The sequence below is a fragment of the Artemia sp. Qi Xiang Cuo genome, chromosome 15 (genome assembly GCF_049724085.1).
Source record: "Artemia sp. Qi Xiang Cuo chromosome 15, ASM4972408v1, whole genome shotgun sequence".
Taxonomy (NCBI): Eukaryota; Metazoa; Arthropoda; class Branchiopoda; order Anostraca; family Artemiidae; genus Artemia; species Artemia sp. Qi Xiang Cuo.
Window position 1 is genome coordinate 20,184,514 of NC_142808.1, and position 15,449 is coordinate 20,199,962.

Sequence of the window (15,449 nt, forward strand, 5' to 3'; positions counted from 1 at the left end):
CCTCCAAGAAGCTAGGAGTTACCCAAAGATGCAAAAGTCTCCTGCCTGATGAGTCTATTCTACCACTAATCATTTCGTACATCAGACTTGTCATGGAATATGCATATCCTCTCTTCGCTGGTGCAGCAAAAAGTTGCATCGCTCCACTCAAACGGATTCAAAATCAAGCAATTAGTGGAGCAACCTCTGGTAACACGATAGCTAAAACCCCACAGTTGATTTAGGAACGCTTCGATGTCGCTTTCATGTCTGTTTTCTTCAAGTATATGTATAACCCTCCATCAGAGAAGCTATCGAAGCTCGTTCCTGACAGAGCAAAGCCTTTGCGATCAACTCACCGAATTACAGCTCGTCAGGTCTACCTTGATCAGGGTACTCCCCGCGAAGAATATCTGAAAACTAGTTTCGTTCGACGATCGGTAGCCATATGGAACAGCTTGCCGGCAGAGGTAATGCCGGAAAATCCTGCCCTTCACGCGTTCAAGAGAAGGTATTACAAATACCTCAGTGTTGGAAAATGAGCTAATGTCCTTATGGGTTCCCCCCATAAGTTATCACATAAGAATACCTTCCATTTGTCTACTAAACTTGCAATTAAAGTCAAAAAAGCTATGCCTCAAATAGCTTAATAAAATCTATCATAAAATATATGTCCAATGTCCAAAAGAAACAGGTCTCTCGATGATTAATCATTATCTAAAATATCTCAGAGGTGTAATCAACACATTTAAATGGATATCTGTGACAACAAATGACACAATATACACTACTACTACCTACTAAGCCCTATTTCCATACTTCCTTGCTTAATTTAAACCTTATATCCTTCTGTGCCTCCCGTGACCCCAGGGCATCGACAAGTATTATTAAACCAAAAAACAAAAAAAAACGCCAGTAATAATTTTACTAGCCATTGCACGTCTGCTAACACAAAATAGCTACTAACGAGGGTTAGTGAAATTCTCTAGCTATTCCAATCGTTATTGGTGAAAGTTACTGATGAACTTTGAGTTTAAAAATTTTAAAAATTAAAGTTAGCAAACTTTTTCATTTAGGAAATGTTGAAGGTTTTTTTGTTTTCCACTTTTGTTTTGTATTATTATAATTGTTTTGAAGTTAGAAGTGTTTTATGTTCCATTTCTATTAAAATCTTTTCTTTCACATGACGGTTCTTTTTTTTAATTAACCGTTGAAATAAAACGTTTCAACAGATTTTTAGTAACATTTTTAGTAACAAACTTTGATCAGGGGACTATGTTGCTGGAAAAGTTGGCCTGAGAGTTTTACTACCCTTATGAATTATGGGTAGACTGTACAATTTGGGCATAGAACTGTGATGAATAATAAATTGTAAGTAAAAGCAGTGATCGAAAGATTATTTAAACCTTTGGACCTAACAAACATAGTCTGATGTAACCTCCATTCACATGCTTTTGTCGGCAGCTTGGGCCTTCGGCCTTCACCAATGACTGACTAAGGCTTTCTGCCCTCAAAAATATAGCAGAAACCACCTCCTCCCGGTCTATTCGATCTATTAGGTGTACCTCTATATCCTTTGGCACCCCCACCTGCAGGGCGCCTGTTACCCCCCCCCCCAACAAAAAAAAATAAATCCCCCCCCCCATACAAACAATCGCTTAGGTTACCGATCCACAATGCATTAAAAAATATTATATGACTATTTTCAGGCTGAAATCCATTTGGAGAAAATGCTTTCGGGTGGTTGAAATTGAAGAACACCCAGAGGTCACCAAAATAAGGCACCAGCAATAGCATTTATATTACGGCACAATTTCCAGCTGCATCAATCTAATATTAGGTATTGAGTTAAATCCGCAAAAAGCTTCTTACCGTTCTTACTGTACCTGAAGATATTTTTTATTTCCAAAAATGTTCATTTTATAAATAAGACTATGTCTTTTTAAATATTCGAAAAGGCACCAAAAGTGGCTAAATAAGTGAGAGAATTCCTCCAACAATCTATTTTTTAGATTGAAATTTATGCTTGTTGTATTATATTGTGAAATTCAGCTTTTCATAAGCCGATGTGACTAAGGTTACTGTACATATTTTCAAAGCTATAGCCTTAAAGCAATTCATAACCCTAACATATAGACACATCCGTTGTTTTAGAGATAAGGCCAAGTGGGCTACAGACGGTTTCTTCACTAAAGTTTGTACATAGCTCACTCTGAATGAGGAAGTACCTTGGAAAGGAAAAATTCTTAATAAGAGCTTTTTTCGGCTTCTGATATCCATAAGAAGACCCCTCAAGTTAGGTTATCCCATGAAAGCCATTTGTTAATTTTCCCTGGCCTTACTAGTTTTTTAAGTTTGACGCTCGCAGTCATTACCTTTATTTCTGAATATTTTTTATTGCATAGATGTAAAATCATGTTTTAATGTTAAAAATGCATTACAATACCTAAAGTGACAAGAAATTAATTACCTCTAATTCTATTATTTCTCTTTCATCCTCTTCCTTCTTTTTCATGATACTACAGAAATCCGTCTCTCTGATACGTTGAATCTCATCTGTAAGCGATTTAATTTCAGCGTCTTTTCTATGTAGATTCCCCTTGGCTTTGCTGTACTCAGTTTTAGCTGCCCTCTGCTGCTCCTTGGCTTCAGAAAATTCCGGCTGAAAGATTCCAGAATCCGTTAGAAAAGAATCCAGATTTCACACTCAGTAAGAAAAGAATCCAGATTCCAAAATCCGTAAGAAAAGAATCCAAAATCATTAATAAAATAATAAATAATTTAAACTCCTTAAGAAAAGAATCCAGATTCTAAAATCCGTAAGAAAAGAATTCAGATTCCAGATCAGGAAAAAAAAAGAAAAAAAAGAAGCTAGTAACACAGCCTAAAGATTACACGGAACATCACACATTTCCTTACAGTAACTAAAAAGGCGTTATTTGACTTTTTTTGCACAACTGGGACTCGTGCACAAACAGTAACTATCAGTTGAATTAATCCGTTTTGAAAGTATCTCATTTGCTTTTAAATCTTTCCTTTCTGTTCACCTCCTTTTCTCATTCGTAGAAATAGTTAGAAAATGGAATCTTTGATATCTAAGATCTTGACATATAAACGTGCTTTTCAGTTTTTTCTCTGACATGTTCAATTTGTGTCTTATAACGTAGCGGCTTTAAATTAGCGTAGGTATAAAGCTAGACTCACTCTTTACGAAATTAGAAAGCTTGAATTTCACTTTCACAGTCAGATATCCGGCAAAACAATGTCAGCATATGGACATATTTGGTCCGATTTTGTTTTGGATCAAAGGAGAAAAAATGTTTACAAGCCAATTTGTTGAGGTTTTTCTTTCTTAGCAATCAAGTTTTTGTCTTTGGAGAAAATTAATTAAATTTAAAGACCTATACCAAAAAGGAACAGCCTATCTACTCCTAATTTTTCTGCTACTCGTATAGTAACATCTAATATGAGGAGGAGCAGCGGGGAGATCCGTCATTTTTGGCTCTTTAACTTCGTTGCCTTGAAGATTCCAGACCCAGCTTAGGGGGTCAACCGTATTCCCTAGCCAAATCTGAACCTGGCTGTAGACTCGGAACGATGCCGTTCTGTCACGCCATACTGGGTTGCGACAAAACATCACACATTTATGGCATCGGAAAAGGAAAAGCACTTCAGCTATTGTTATCCAGCTGGAGTTTCAGAGACGCCGGTACCCTGTTTACCAAAAAATCTGCATCTCATGATGAGATAGCTGCGGCTGGAGGGAAAGCTTTGCTGATACTATACAACTGTCAGGATCTGCCAAGTCTTGACAGTGCCAGGAACCAAGGTTTCCAGAGGAACGTCAATACTGCCACCTCATTCGTACACCCGTAAGAGCTGCCTCCGACTATGATGGACGCGAAGTATCATTCGTTTCGAGCCTACAGTCAGGTTCAGATTTGGCTAGGGAACACGGTAGACCCCCCTAAGCTGGGGATGGAATCTTCAAGGCAACGAAGTTTTAGAGCCAAAATGACGGATCTCCCAGCTGCTCCTCCTCATCTTCTAAAGACTGTTATGTGTTCTGGCCGAGCTGTGGGATGCAACAGTGAGAGATGCTCCTGCAAGAAAACGGCCGGGAATGCACCATAGCTTGTCGAATATGTAGAGGAGTTTCGTGCAACAACGCGATGTGTTCAGATGATGAATTTTCTGAGGATAAGATTTAAGCCTGTGATTTAACTTTCCCTGTGATTTTTGTTCCTTTGATGAATCAGATGTGCAATTTTCTTACGTTTTATTACAAATAATTTTTACCCCGTCGTTTTTTTTTGTTATTAAGGTGAAATGATTTTTATATAAAAATACAGCGAAGAGCATGGGTTTTGGGGGAGGGTGGGGGGGATGGGTAGTAAAAAGATCTTGGAGTATCTCAGAAAACCTAGTTTGTCAACTCAAAACTGATCTAGAAACTTCTATCGAACGCTTTTTTTTTTACCTTAAACGTTAAAATTTGTTCATTTTTTTTCAAAAACAGAGTATTTCTGATTTATTTTTGACACTTCAGAGAAACTAACATCAGATATCGTTTCATTTTTTAAATCTGATACAGAAAGACATATCAAACACCAGTTTCATGATATTTTATTTTTTTCCAAAAAAATGAAAAATTTATAAACAAAAACGACGAAAAAAACAAGTTTGGCAACGAGTTAGGGGTGGGGATTTTGAATATGTTGTTCAGCGATTTTTTCTGGTCCGGATGTTGAAGAAAGCATTACTTTATCAATTTCTTCCTGGTTAAGGCATTTTTTTTTTCCGTATTATTACTGTACTAGATAGCACTAATGGTGTTGTGAAGCAACACTACTATTTTTGTAGTTAAAATTTTGAGCTGTGATTAGGGCTCTATTACTCAATAACGGTAAGAAAAGAAATTTTGATATATTCTGCTTACAAGGATCTTGAGACGGAGATAAAAAGTTTCTCAGAATTTAACTTTAGAATTAATTTTCAGTCTATTAAACATTATAAACAAGAAGCAAAATGAAATTCTCGTAACTCAAAAAGCAAACCTCTTGGAGATCATTTAATGTCGGACTCGTGTAGATTACGCACAAATTTAGTTTCTTGAACTATCACGTCAATAATTGTGCATTTCTTCTAGATTTTTGGAAACATATCTGGAAAAGTCAATCTGGGAACCAAAAATTCAGCTTTTTTTATTTATTTAATATTGCAAAAATACGGTAAGCCTTATCAAGCTTGTTGCAATATGAAAATTATATTAAATAATATTTATAAAATGCTAATTTTTATAAAATTCTCTGAAATGTTTTGAATGCATATAATGATCAGTCCCAGAAGTAATTAAACACGACTAGCTTCGACCCTCCTCAGAGGAAAGGAGGAGAAAACGGAAGAGGAAGCAGGTTAAGGATTTTCGTTTCCATCAGATCTAAGAGAAGTGATTGTCCTATTTGAACCAAACTTGATAAGAAGCAAAAACTAGTGCCATAGCTCTACTTTTGGACTGTCCAGGCCAAATCCAACAACTGTTGGGGATACGAAGAGGAGAACTTCTAAATTCTTGCAATGAGGCCATCCACTAGAAAGCATAATTGGGTCTTAACCACACTTGTTGGAGAGTAAGATTTAATGTCCTAGTTATGCATTTGGTAATAACAGCCTAATCCAGCATTCGCAGACGATGAAAAGAGAAGGTTGTCAAAACCACGCGACCCAAGGAATTTAACGCGACTGGGTTACCAAATCTCAGTCAAACTTAACCGGAGGAAAAATTACTTGAACTAATTATACTTTTTGAGATCATTGCCTATTTAAAAATCTGCGGTAAAAGGGATTCCTGAAAAGTTGTAAGGTATCAGAAAAAGTTGCTCGATCTCAATCAAACTTAGGTAGGAAGTTAGAGACAGAGTTTGGCCCTTTGGGAGTTTCCAACTGATTAAACCCAACTGGGTGAGGGGTCCCTAAATCATTAATAAGAAATATGAGAAGAATATTGTCAGATCATAACAAAACTTGGTAAAATAGTTAATTTTCCAAGTATGCCTTACGGAGATTATAACCCTATCTGAAATCTGAGTGAGAAAAAAATTTCTGAATTCTGATGTCTGGTCTCAGCAAATGTTAGTAAGACTTAAAATCTAATATACCCTTTCCTTCTTTAGACGTCACATTCGACTTTTGCTGGGAGAGACTAAATGGGTACCCTAACCTATTGCTGTCAAGATACCTTTCTGAAGAAGGCACCGGATTCAATAAAACCAGGGCTAAACAGTAGCTTCACTTCAACATTAGCAACAGATAAGTAGAAAATATTTTCGAGATAGTACTCAAGATATTAATAAACATTTTATTTTGAATAGTTTACTCTCGCCCTTCAGGCCGTAGCCCATACTCCACTGATATTAAACCATACCTGTAAATGAACGATTCTATTTTTCAGTTCATCTGATTCCTTGGCACCATCATTACCTCGAGTAACTATTTCTGCTTCTTCCTGCGTTAGAGTTGAAATTTTTTCTTCAATAACTTCGACTGCTCCTTCCTATGTGATGATTTGAGATTTCTTCTTATCTATCTCAGTTTCAATATACTTTAAAGCCACCTCAGCTTCTTTGACCTAGAATTCAGAATAAGTAATTTATTGCTGAGACAGAAAATTCTATTCTCCCAAGAGCAAATGGACCACTCTCTTCTCCTTTTCTTCCTCCACCTCCATAAGCAGCTCCAGCTAATAGCTGAAGCAGTTCCACATCGCTCTTAAAAAATTAATAAGAATACCGACTATCTTGTTTTTTTCTCGTCTGTCTGTCTCTTCCCCTATTTTCCTCTCCCCCCCCCCCTCCGCCCTCTCATGCTATATCCAACCTCGTCGGTAGGGGTTTCTTTTTGAAATTCTAAAAATGATCTTTCCTCCCGTTCATTTTTGTTGAGAATTCCTCAATATTGCATGGTTGACTCGCCACTCCGTTTTGCAAGTCTAAATAACCTATAGTTTACAATCTCTATTTCTTATATCATTCTTTGCAATACAGTTCTTTACATATTTGAAAGAGTGAGACCTGACTTGACTTTTATTTAACGAAAACACATACATAAATTTTGTACAAAGGAGAAGAGAGGAATCTCGTAATGTCTCCTATATAAAAAAAAAAAGAGTAATTACATTTCCCGCTAACATAGCTTCAAAAAAGAGAAGAAAAATTGATAAGAACATAACAATTTTTCAAATAAATTTAAAGAAGAAAAAAAATAACAAGAAGAAAACGTAACTTAACTATCGACTCACGGAGATAGGGATGGGATTTACTTGAAATTTATAAATAAATCAATAATACAATCAATCCCCACTACTGTAGGCTGAAAGGACCATCTTTTTCAATTTCTTTTTATATACATATAGTGATGGTGATTCACTTACTAATTCAAATAACTTACATTAATTCGCAATCTGATGACGTTGGTATTTTAAAATTAGTCTTGATATTTCATTTTTAACAAACGGAAAAAGAAACTTAATTCTAGCTCTTCATAAATGGCAATGTTTATTTTCAACCAAAAGTTTCATACTATGGAAAAAAATTATCTTTATGTTTGATTTTCAGAAATTTTATGCCCAGATTAAGGTGAAAAATTTGTTTTAAACCAAGAATATCAAGAAATAGAAAAGATGTTTTAATTTCAGATTAAATCTTCTGTCTTCCAAGGGTGTGCTAAAAAATGGCCCAGGATTCTTATTGATTTTTATTTGAACAATTTGGAGTCCTCGTAAATGTGAAGGGAAAGTCAACATCCAAACGCTCGGGCAATGCTGGAAATAACATTCAATTAATGAAAAATATAAATTTCTCATGATTTGGTATGGAAATAGAAACTTTAATCTACACAAACAACCGATATTCCTGGACATTTTTTATGTAATTTTACTTATATGCGCCTTAAACGACAGAGTTGAATCAATACAAATATCTAAATATCAAATTCATCTACTCTTTTTATGGAGGTAGCTCCAATATTAATAATTTGAAATGACACACGCTTCACTGACTTCGAACTACTCCCAAAAACCATAAATTCCGACTTCTCTAAATTAGGTATTAATCGGTTAGCATGAAGCCAAGAATTTACATTCAAAGCAACCGTCTCCAGGGACAATCGTAGGTCCTCCTCGTTGCCAGCCTTCAAACTAATTGCTGTATCATCCGCAAACAATATTGGTAACTCATCACCTGAAGGCATGCAATTTGTAATATATCAAAAAAAGTATCGGCCCCAATATGGACCCCTGCGGTACTCCTATACTTTCTAACGGAAAAATATGAGATGATTCTTCAGAAACTTGGACTTTAAAACTTCTTTCAGATAAATAGGATCTCATTAAATCCAGAGCTATTCCACGGATTCCTATATTTTCCAACTTATCAAAAAGAATTGCATGATCTATTGTATCAAAAGCTTTTTCATGTAAAAAAAAAAAGTTGCCGGCAAATAACTATCATCCATAGCCTCTGATAAGAAATGACGTAAGGCAGCTACTGCTTGGTCTGTTGATCTACCACTCAAAAAACCAAACTGATTAGGAGAAAAAAACTTATTCTTTGCCAGAAATGAAACAAATCTACTTTTTATTATCTTTTCAAAAACTTTAGAAACAGGCGATATTGTAGTAATAGGACAATAATTATTTGGGTTATCTTTATCACCCTTTTTAAACAAAGGTAAAATTTTAGCAACTTTAAGACAAATTGGGAAACATCCATTTTTTATACAAGAATTAAAAATATATAAAAGCGGCTGAAAAAGTACACCAGCTAATTCTTTAAACAGAGAAGTCGATATACCATCACACCCTGTCGAAAATCCATTTTTGAAACTAGTAACGGCTTTTTGGTATTCCGAGAACCGGATAGGGTACATAAATATAGTCTGATCTACTTTATTTGGTAAATATTTTCTATGATTATGTGTTCCAGCAGAAATTTGGTCCACCAGACCATGTCCAACTTTTCTAAAATGGTCAGTAAATGCTTCCGCCATCCCTCTCTCATCAGTTATCTTAACTCTTTCATAAATTGTAATGTGAGATGGAATATTTCTTGTTTTAACATTATTTATTTTTTTCATTTATTATTTTCCATGTTTTCCATCTTAACTCCTTCATGACTTGTAATCTGAGATGGAATATTTCTTGTTTTAACATTATTTTTTTTTTTCATTTATTATTTTCCATGTTTTCCGAGGTGAATCACATTTACGAAATTCATTTGATAATATTTTGCTTCCGCTTCTCTGAGAACAAGAGTTAACCGATTTTTATATGTTTTTTAAATTTTTAAATATTAATTTCATTTGGGTACTGCATCTTCACCTTATACAATCTATTTTTTTTTCTTTTATACTCTTTAACAGGCTTTCAGTAACCCATGGTTTACAAGGTAAATCCTCACTCTTTCTTGATACCATAGGACATACTTGCTCAAATATTTGGTTAAATTTAATATAAAATAAAACAATTGACTGATTCGGGTCTTCAACATTTAGGACATCATTCAAAACTATATCTCCTATTTTTACTTTCATATCATTTATCTTTTTCTGGTTAATTATCCTGTTATAAATTTTATTTAGTCTCTTTTCACGTTCCACTCCTGATCCAGAGAAGTCAGAAACAACAACACAATGATCAGATGTATCATTCAAAATAATATGGGTATCAAGGCAATTTTCAGATGTAAAAATGCTATCAATCAGAGGTGCATGGTTATTGCAGATTCTTGATGGTAGTAAACAAGCAGATGACAAAACATGTAAAAATTAAATATTAAAAAATTCTAATCACTTAGTCTATGTAGAGACCTTATATCGCATTAAATAAATAATAAAATCCCCCCTTACATAAAATTGATGTCGTTGCTGTGTAAGGGCATCTAACAACAACTCATATTGACTTAAAAACTTTTGAATACTAGACGATGGTGGCCGATATACTACAATTACCAAAAAAAACATTTCTTACATCAATCACTTCTACTACATAACTCTCAAATAGCATCTCAACATTCAAAACCATAAATTCATCACGTAAAGAAGATGCAAAAACATCTCGTATAAAAATACCAACTCCTCCTCTCTTATTCTGTTTTCGACTAGCATGAAAAAACCTATAATTTTCATAATGTTGAAATTTATTATTTTTATCAAGAAATGTTTCACAAATTCATAACACCACTGTTGACGACATTTTAAGAAAAAATCATGCAAAAAATTTAAGCTGCTATTTAATCCTCTACACGTCCAAAATGACAGTCGTTTTAATTTTTAATTTTAATGTGGAATATAATTTAAAAAAAAAATTTATTTTTATGTGCATTATAATAATCTTGCAAATATTTATATTTTGACAAAAATCTATAAAAAAAATATTAATATCCAGAGGATTTTTTTCCAGTTCCTCCAGCCTACCAGCAGTTATTTCTACAATACTTAACTCATCCATAATACAAACTCAACAAAAATTTCGCATCCCATCTCATTGAGCCTACATAAAAAAAAGGAGAAAAAATAAAAAAATAAAAGGCACCAAAAATTTCAAAAATAAAAAATAAGAACAAAAAAATAATACATAAACACTACTTGACATCATACTCACTTTAACCATTATTCTTATCATCACCCGAAGGCGAACGCAATTTAATCACGGATACCTGAGCTAAATCACAAACTAACTACAATCATAAGTCCACACAAACATACTAAATAGCCACTTTAATCTACTTCCGATACATTTTTTATGCATCTGACTTATACGACATTATACCACTTAAGCTTCACTTTTTGCTCATTCTCAATCAAGCATAATACAGGTGGGAAGACTGGGGGGATCCAAGCACTAATTCCCTTTTCTCTCAATTCTTTCTGTTTGATTTTGAGGGAATTACGAATATCACGAGCATCTTTTGTCACATCGTCTGTTATATAGACATAGGGAGATTCACTTCCGGCTACTCTTCTGAACGGGTTTTCACCGTTCTTTTTCCCTGAAGAATACAGAATTTGTCCTTATCATCCTGGAGCTGGATTTTGATGAATCGATCCGTAAACTCAAGTAGTTCAAATTGGGTATTAATCCCAAGATGTTGGGAAAGTAAGGCGTTAACATGCTCCTTAGCTTATGACTTAGATTTACCTTTAATGTTCCATAGAATAATATTCCTTCTTCTATCCATGTGTTCTACCACAAGGACTCTCGTAGCTAACTCAACAAAACCAGGTTCCTTTGCTATTTGTTTACGTAGTTCCGATATTTCCTGCTTGATACTGGATAACTCATTTTCGTGGGTCACTTTTGCTAATTCTAAATCTTCAACACGAGACGTTAGGGACGCTAAACCAGAGTTAATGTCACTGATTTCCCTTTTATTTCCAAAATATTATTCTTAGTTTCTTCGATTATTGCAAGGATTTTATCTAACTTTGAAACACTACCAGTCAAGTCCGTGGATACTCTAGACTCGTCCAAATCGCTTTGTCTTGATCGCTTTCCACTTTTCTTTACCATATTCAATAATGTTTATAATTTTCAAATAGATCTATAAACGAACGCCCAAGATAATTCACTAGGCACTTCTCTGTCAACTTATTAAATAATTGTTCGTATTGTTCTCTATCCAGTAATGTTTATAATTTTCAAATAGATCGATAAACGAATGACCAATATAATTCACATCACATTTTACACAGCGCTTGCACATGGGATGTTACTACTCCGGGTGCATTGAATGAACTGAAACTTTTTAATTGTCTAAACAGGCAAACAAATAAACATTTATCAGCTAATGTTTTTCTCAGGAAAAATACAAAATTATGCTCTTTTAGATACATGGCTAAAACCCCTGATGTGAAGTTATTGGAGGTACTGAATTTGGTTATGTAATTTTCCGAAATACCTAGCCATGTATTTCGGGGTTTTCCCTTCCCTCTCCCCTTTTCTAAGGAGTTTTTTCTATGTTAAGACCTTAGATAGACTACTTTAACCTTAAATAATTTTACACATTTGAAATTAAAATGAATACAATATTCTTTTCGTTTATATCGAATACTTCGTGGTAGCAATTGCAGGGAGCGACTCGACCCACCGAAACTAAAAAAATCGAAATTCTATCACAATTAATAAATAAAAAAAGTTGGGTCTTTATGTTGATTCCAAAATATATAAAATTCATTGAGTCTATTATTACCCATCAACAGCTACAAGCCTGAGAAAATTTACTTGATTTTGGAAAAAAAGGGGGAAAACACCCCCAAAAAGTCAAGCAATTTAAATGAAAATCACACCGCCGGAATCGGTATATAAGAGAAACCTATTTTAGAGATTTCCAGCTGCTCTATACAAAAATATGGAATTTTCCATTTTTGGACAGATGAAAGATCACGGATGCGCGCTTGATTTTGTTTTTTCAGGGGTGATCTTTTCGAATCAATGGTCTTATAAGATTGGTAAAGAAGTTATTTGAAAGTAAATTAAGTTCTAGGGCTCTTTTTAAGCGATAATATTGGAGTGCAACTAGTCTCCTCCCAGGCCTTTTTTCCATAATAACGTTCGATCAAAATTTTTATATAGCTGACTCATTCAGCATAGTGAAAGGTCCAATAACTATGCCTCTGAGGATGACATACTTCTTTGAGCTCCCGAGGAAAGGGATGTAAGGTAATAATTTGCCCTTTGTTTAGAAAGCCTATAGTATTTCTGACAAACATAAATTTTTCTGAGAGAATTTTCTGCAAGGGGGGGGGGTGGATTTCCACGGGGATAATTTTCCATGGTAAGAAAAATTTCCTGAGGAAACTTTCGAATGGAAATTTTACACGAGGGGGGGGGCATTACGTTAGTCAATTGGACCACTGTTTACATATAGTATTTGCTATTGGGAAATATTCATAACTTCATCGAGAGGGAACGTTCTATGGAGGGAAAATTTAGAGGGGATTCACGGCATGATTTGAAAAGCGATCAGAAATTAAATTAAGAAAAAAGGACCAGATGAGAGCAAAGAGAATTTTTCTGGGGGAATTGTCCGAGGTGAATTTTTAACAAGAAGGGACTGGTCAAGGGAGACTCCAAGCAGTGGCGAATTTTCTATGGGGAATTTTCCGCAGAAGGAATTATTTGTAGGGGGAAGAATTTTCTGGGAGTAAAGTAAAATGGGCATAAAACATCGGGATTTTGCGAGTTCAGGGTGCTAGAATAGGTTTGAAAATTAATGTTAAGAAGACTAAGTCACTAAGGCTAGGAATAAGTGAAGTTGAAAAGGTGACGTTGGGCAACGAAAAGATTGATCAAGTGGGCAGCTTCATTTACCTTGGTAGTATTATTAGTAAAGCCGGTGGGAGCAGTGAAGATGTTAAAAGTAGAATAGCCAAGGCTCAGGGAGTTTTTTCACATTTAAAAAACAGTTTGGAAAAATGGGAAGATAAGTCTACAAAAAAGATTAGAATATTTAAAGGTACAGTGATGACACTGGTCAAATATGGCTCTGAAGCATGGGCGCTCCGAAAAGTGGATAAAGATTCACTAGAAGTTTTCCAGAGAAATTGTCTACGGATTGTTCTGGATACCCGGCTGACCAACCGTATTTCGAACAGTAGGTTTAACGAAAAATGTGGTTTAATCCCACTTTCTAGGACTATAATGAAGAAAGGTTGAGATGGCTAGGGCTCGTTCTGCGGATGAAGGATGACAGATTGCCGAAGATTGTCCTTTTCGGCCAACCGTCTAGGGGCAAACGGAAAGCAGGTCGTCCTCGTCTGCGATAGGAGGATGTCATAAAGAAAGATTCAAAGGAAATGGAAACTTCCTGGGAGGATGTAAAGAGGGAGGCTTTGAATATATTGGGATGGAGGATGAGCGTGAGTAGCTGTGTTTGCCTCAGACGGCTTGTTGCTGCGGTGAGTTATTATTATTATTAGTAGTAGTATTAGTAGTAAAACATCAAAAAATGTGAAAAAAACCATAAACGTCAGGCCCCGGCACGGAAGGCCTGTCCTCTTGGACATGCCTTCGCATTGATTCTCTTTGTCCTCTTGATAACTACTTCCTCTTTTTGATGTCATGGCGTCACGACAGGTTCGATACAACAACCCTAAGAACAATTTAAATTCTTTCTTAAAGTTGTGACCTGTTTAGACAATTTGTGGCCAGAAATGCCAATATGCCAGCTTTAAGAAAAAAAAAATATGTAGCCGATTTCAAAGCAAGCTCACGGCACGACTACGCGACAGGGTTGTATATATTTATTCTCATTATCGCTTGTGTTCTAACCGCGAACAAAGTGAGTCTCTACCTGGTGTCATAGCGTCACCATAGGTTCAATACAACTAGAACCCGGCGCCGCGCCGGCGGATCGACCGAACGCCGCTGGCGAGAGGACCGGTCGAACGCCGCCGAAGTGTCGTAACGCCGCCGGCGCGCCGCAGGCACGCCGCCGCCAGCAGAGGCGGCGGCGTTCGGTCGACTTTAAATTTTTTTTACGGCAATTCTTTATTGCATCAACCGCAAAGTCAGAGCTTTTCCTTCTCGTGTGGTTTAGTATTTCAATTTTCCTGATTTGAAATCAAGCAGAGCTTGCACTATCCCCGAATTTTCGGGTATTTCCCCGAAAATCTATGCGTCACCCCGAAAAAAAATTTGGTTCCCCGAATCCCTGAAAATCACGCAATCACGGTGCCACCCCTAGTGATTTATCACCAGTGAGTTTCCCTGCCAAATATTACTTTGTATACCATAATTCTTCACTGCTCTATTTTTCATTAATTTCCCTCTCTTTTGTTACTTTGCATAAAAACCAGACAGATGCAATATGCTATTGCAAATATTGCAATATACACAGTTCTTCATATGTTGACAAAAAAAAAGTATCGTCTTTATGAAATGATTTTAAATCATTTCGAATGCAGTTTCCCAATCGCTATTTCTTACATCACTCGTAGTCAAGAATTTTATCTTCAAGTTGAATAGAATTATAGAACGCATTCACTGCAATACAACCTCAGCCTTTTGTTGGATTTTGAGAATGACAGCCGACAGATTGCTTCTACAGCTGAATTGTAAGTTTGCAGAATTTTTTTTATAGTTGTTTCCAGATAATATTTTCTTAATTTTTAATGCTCAAATCTTGAACATATAATAGAAAATACAATATTCTTTCTGGAACATTTTTACCCCCCCCCCCCCCAAAAAAAAGCCTTCGGTTAAGACAAATTTAGCTATAGACTAAGCTATGTACAAGGTTGGGGAATTAAAGATTGAACCGGAAGTTACCCCAAAAATATGATTCATAAATAAATTGTAAATTATTGCCTATAGGGGAGGGGGATAGGGGGCTATCATTTTTAAATGATAATACCTTATTTTTTTTATTGAAAGCAGGGACGCCAAAAAGATAATTATTTTTTCATTTAAAGTG

General features: G+C 35.5%; 1 protein-coding gene across 4 annotated transcripts in view; it reads right to left on the reverse strand.

Annotated features, from left to right (window-relative positions):
* Positions 1 to 2,455: 2,455 nt before the first annotated feature.
* Positions 2,456 to 15,449, reverse strand: part of LOC148943429 (uncharacterized) — a 65,075-nt gene continuing 52,081 nt past the window's right edge. For all 4 annotated transcript variants that reach the window (XM_089101522.1, XM_089101520.1, XM_089101521.1 and 1 more), the window contains 2 exons: positions 6,404 to 6,607; positions 2,456 to 2,641 (listed from right to left, as the gene is read on the reverse strand). In XM_089101522.1, the coding sequence (XP_088957648.1) occupies positions 6,533 to 6,607 (75 nt within the window). In that variant the 3' untranslated portion in view covers positions 2,456 to 2,641; positions 6,404 to 6,532. The remainder of the gene's footprint in view (positions 2,642 to 6,403; positions 6,608 to 15,449) is intronic.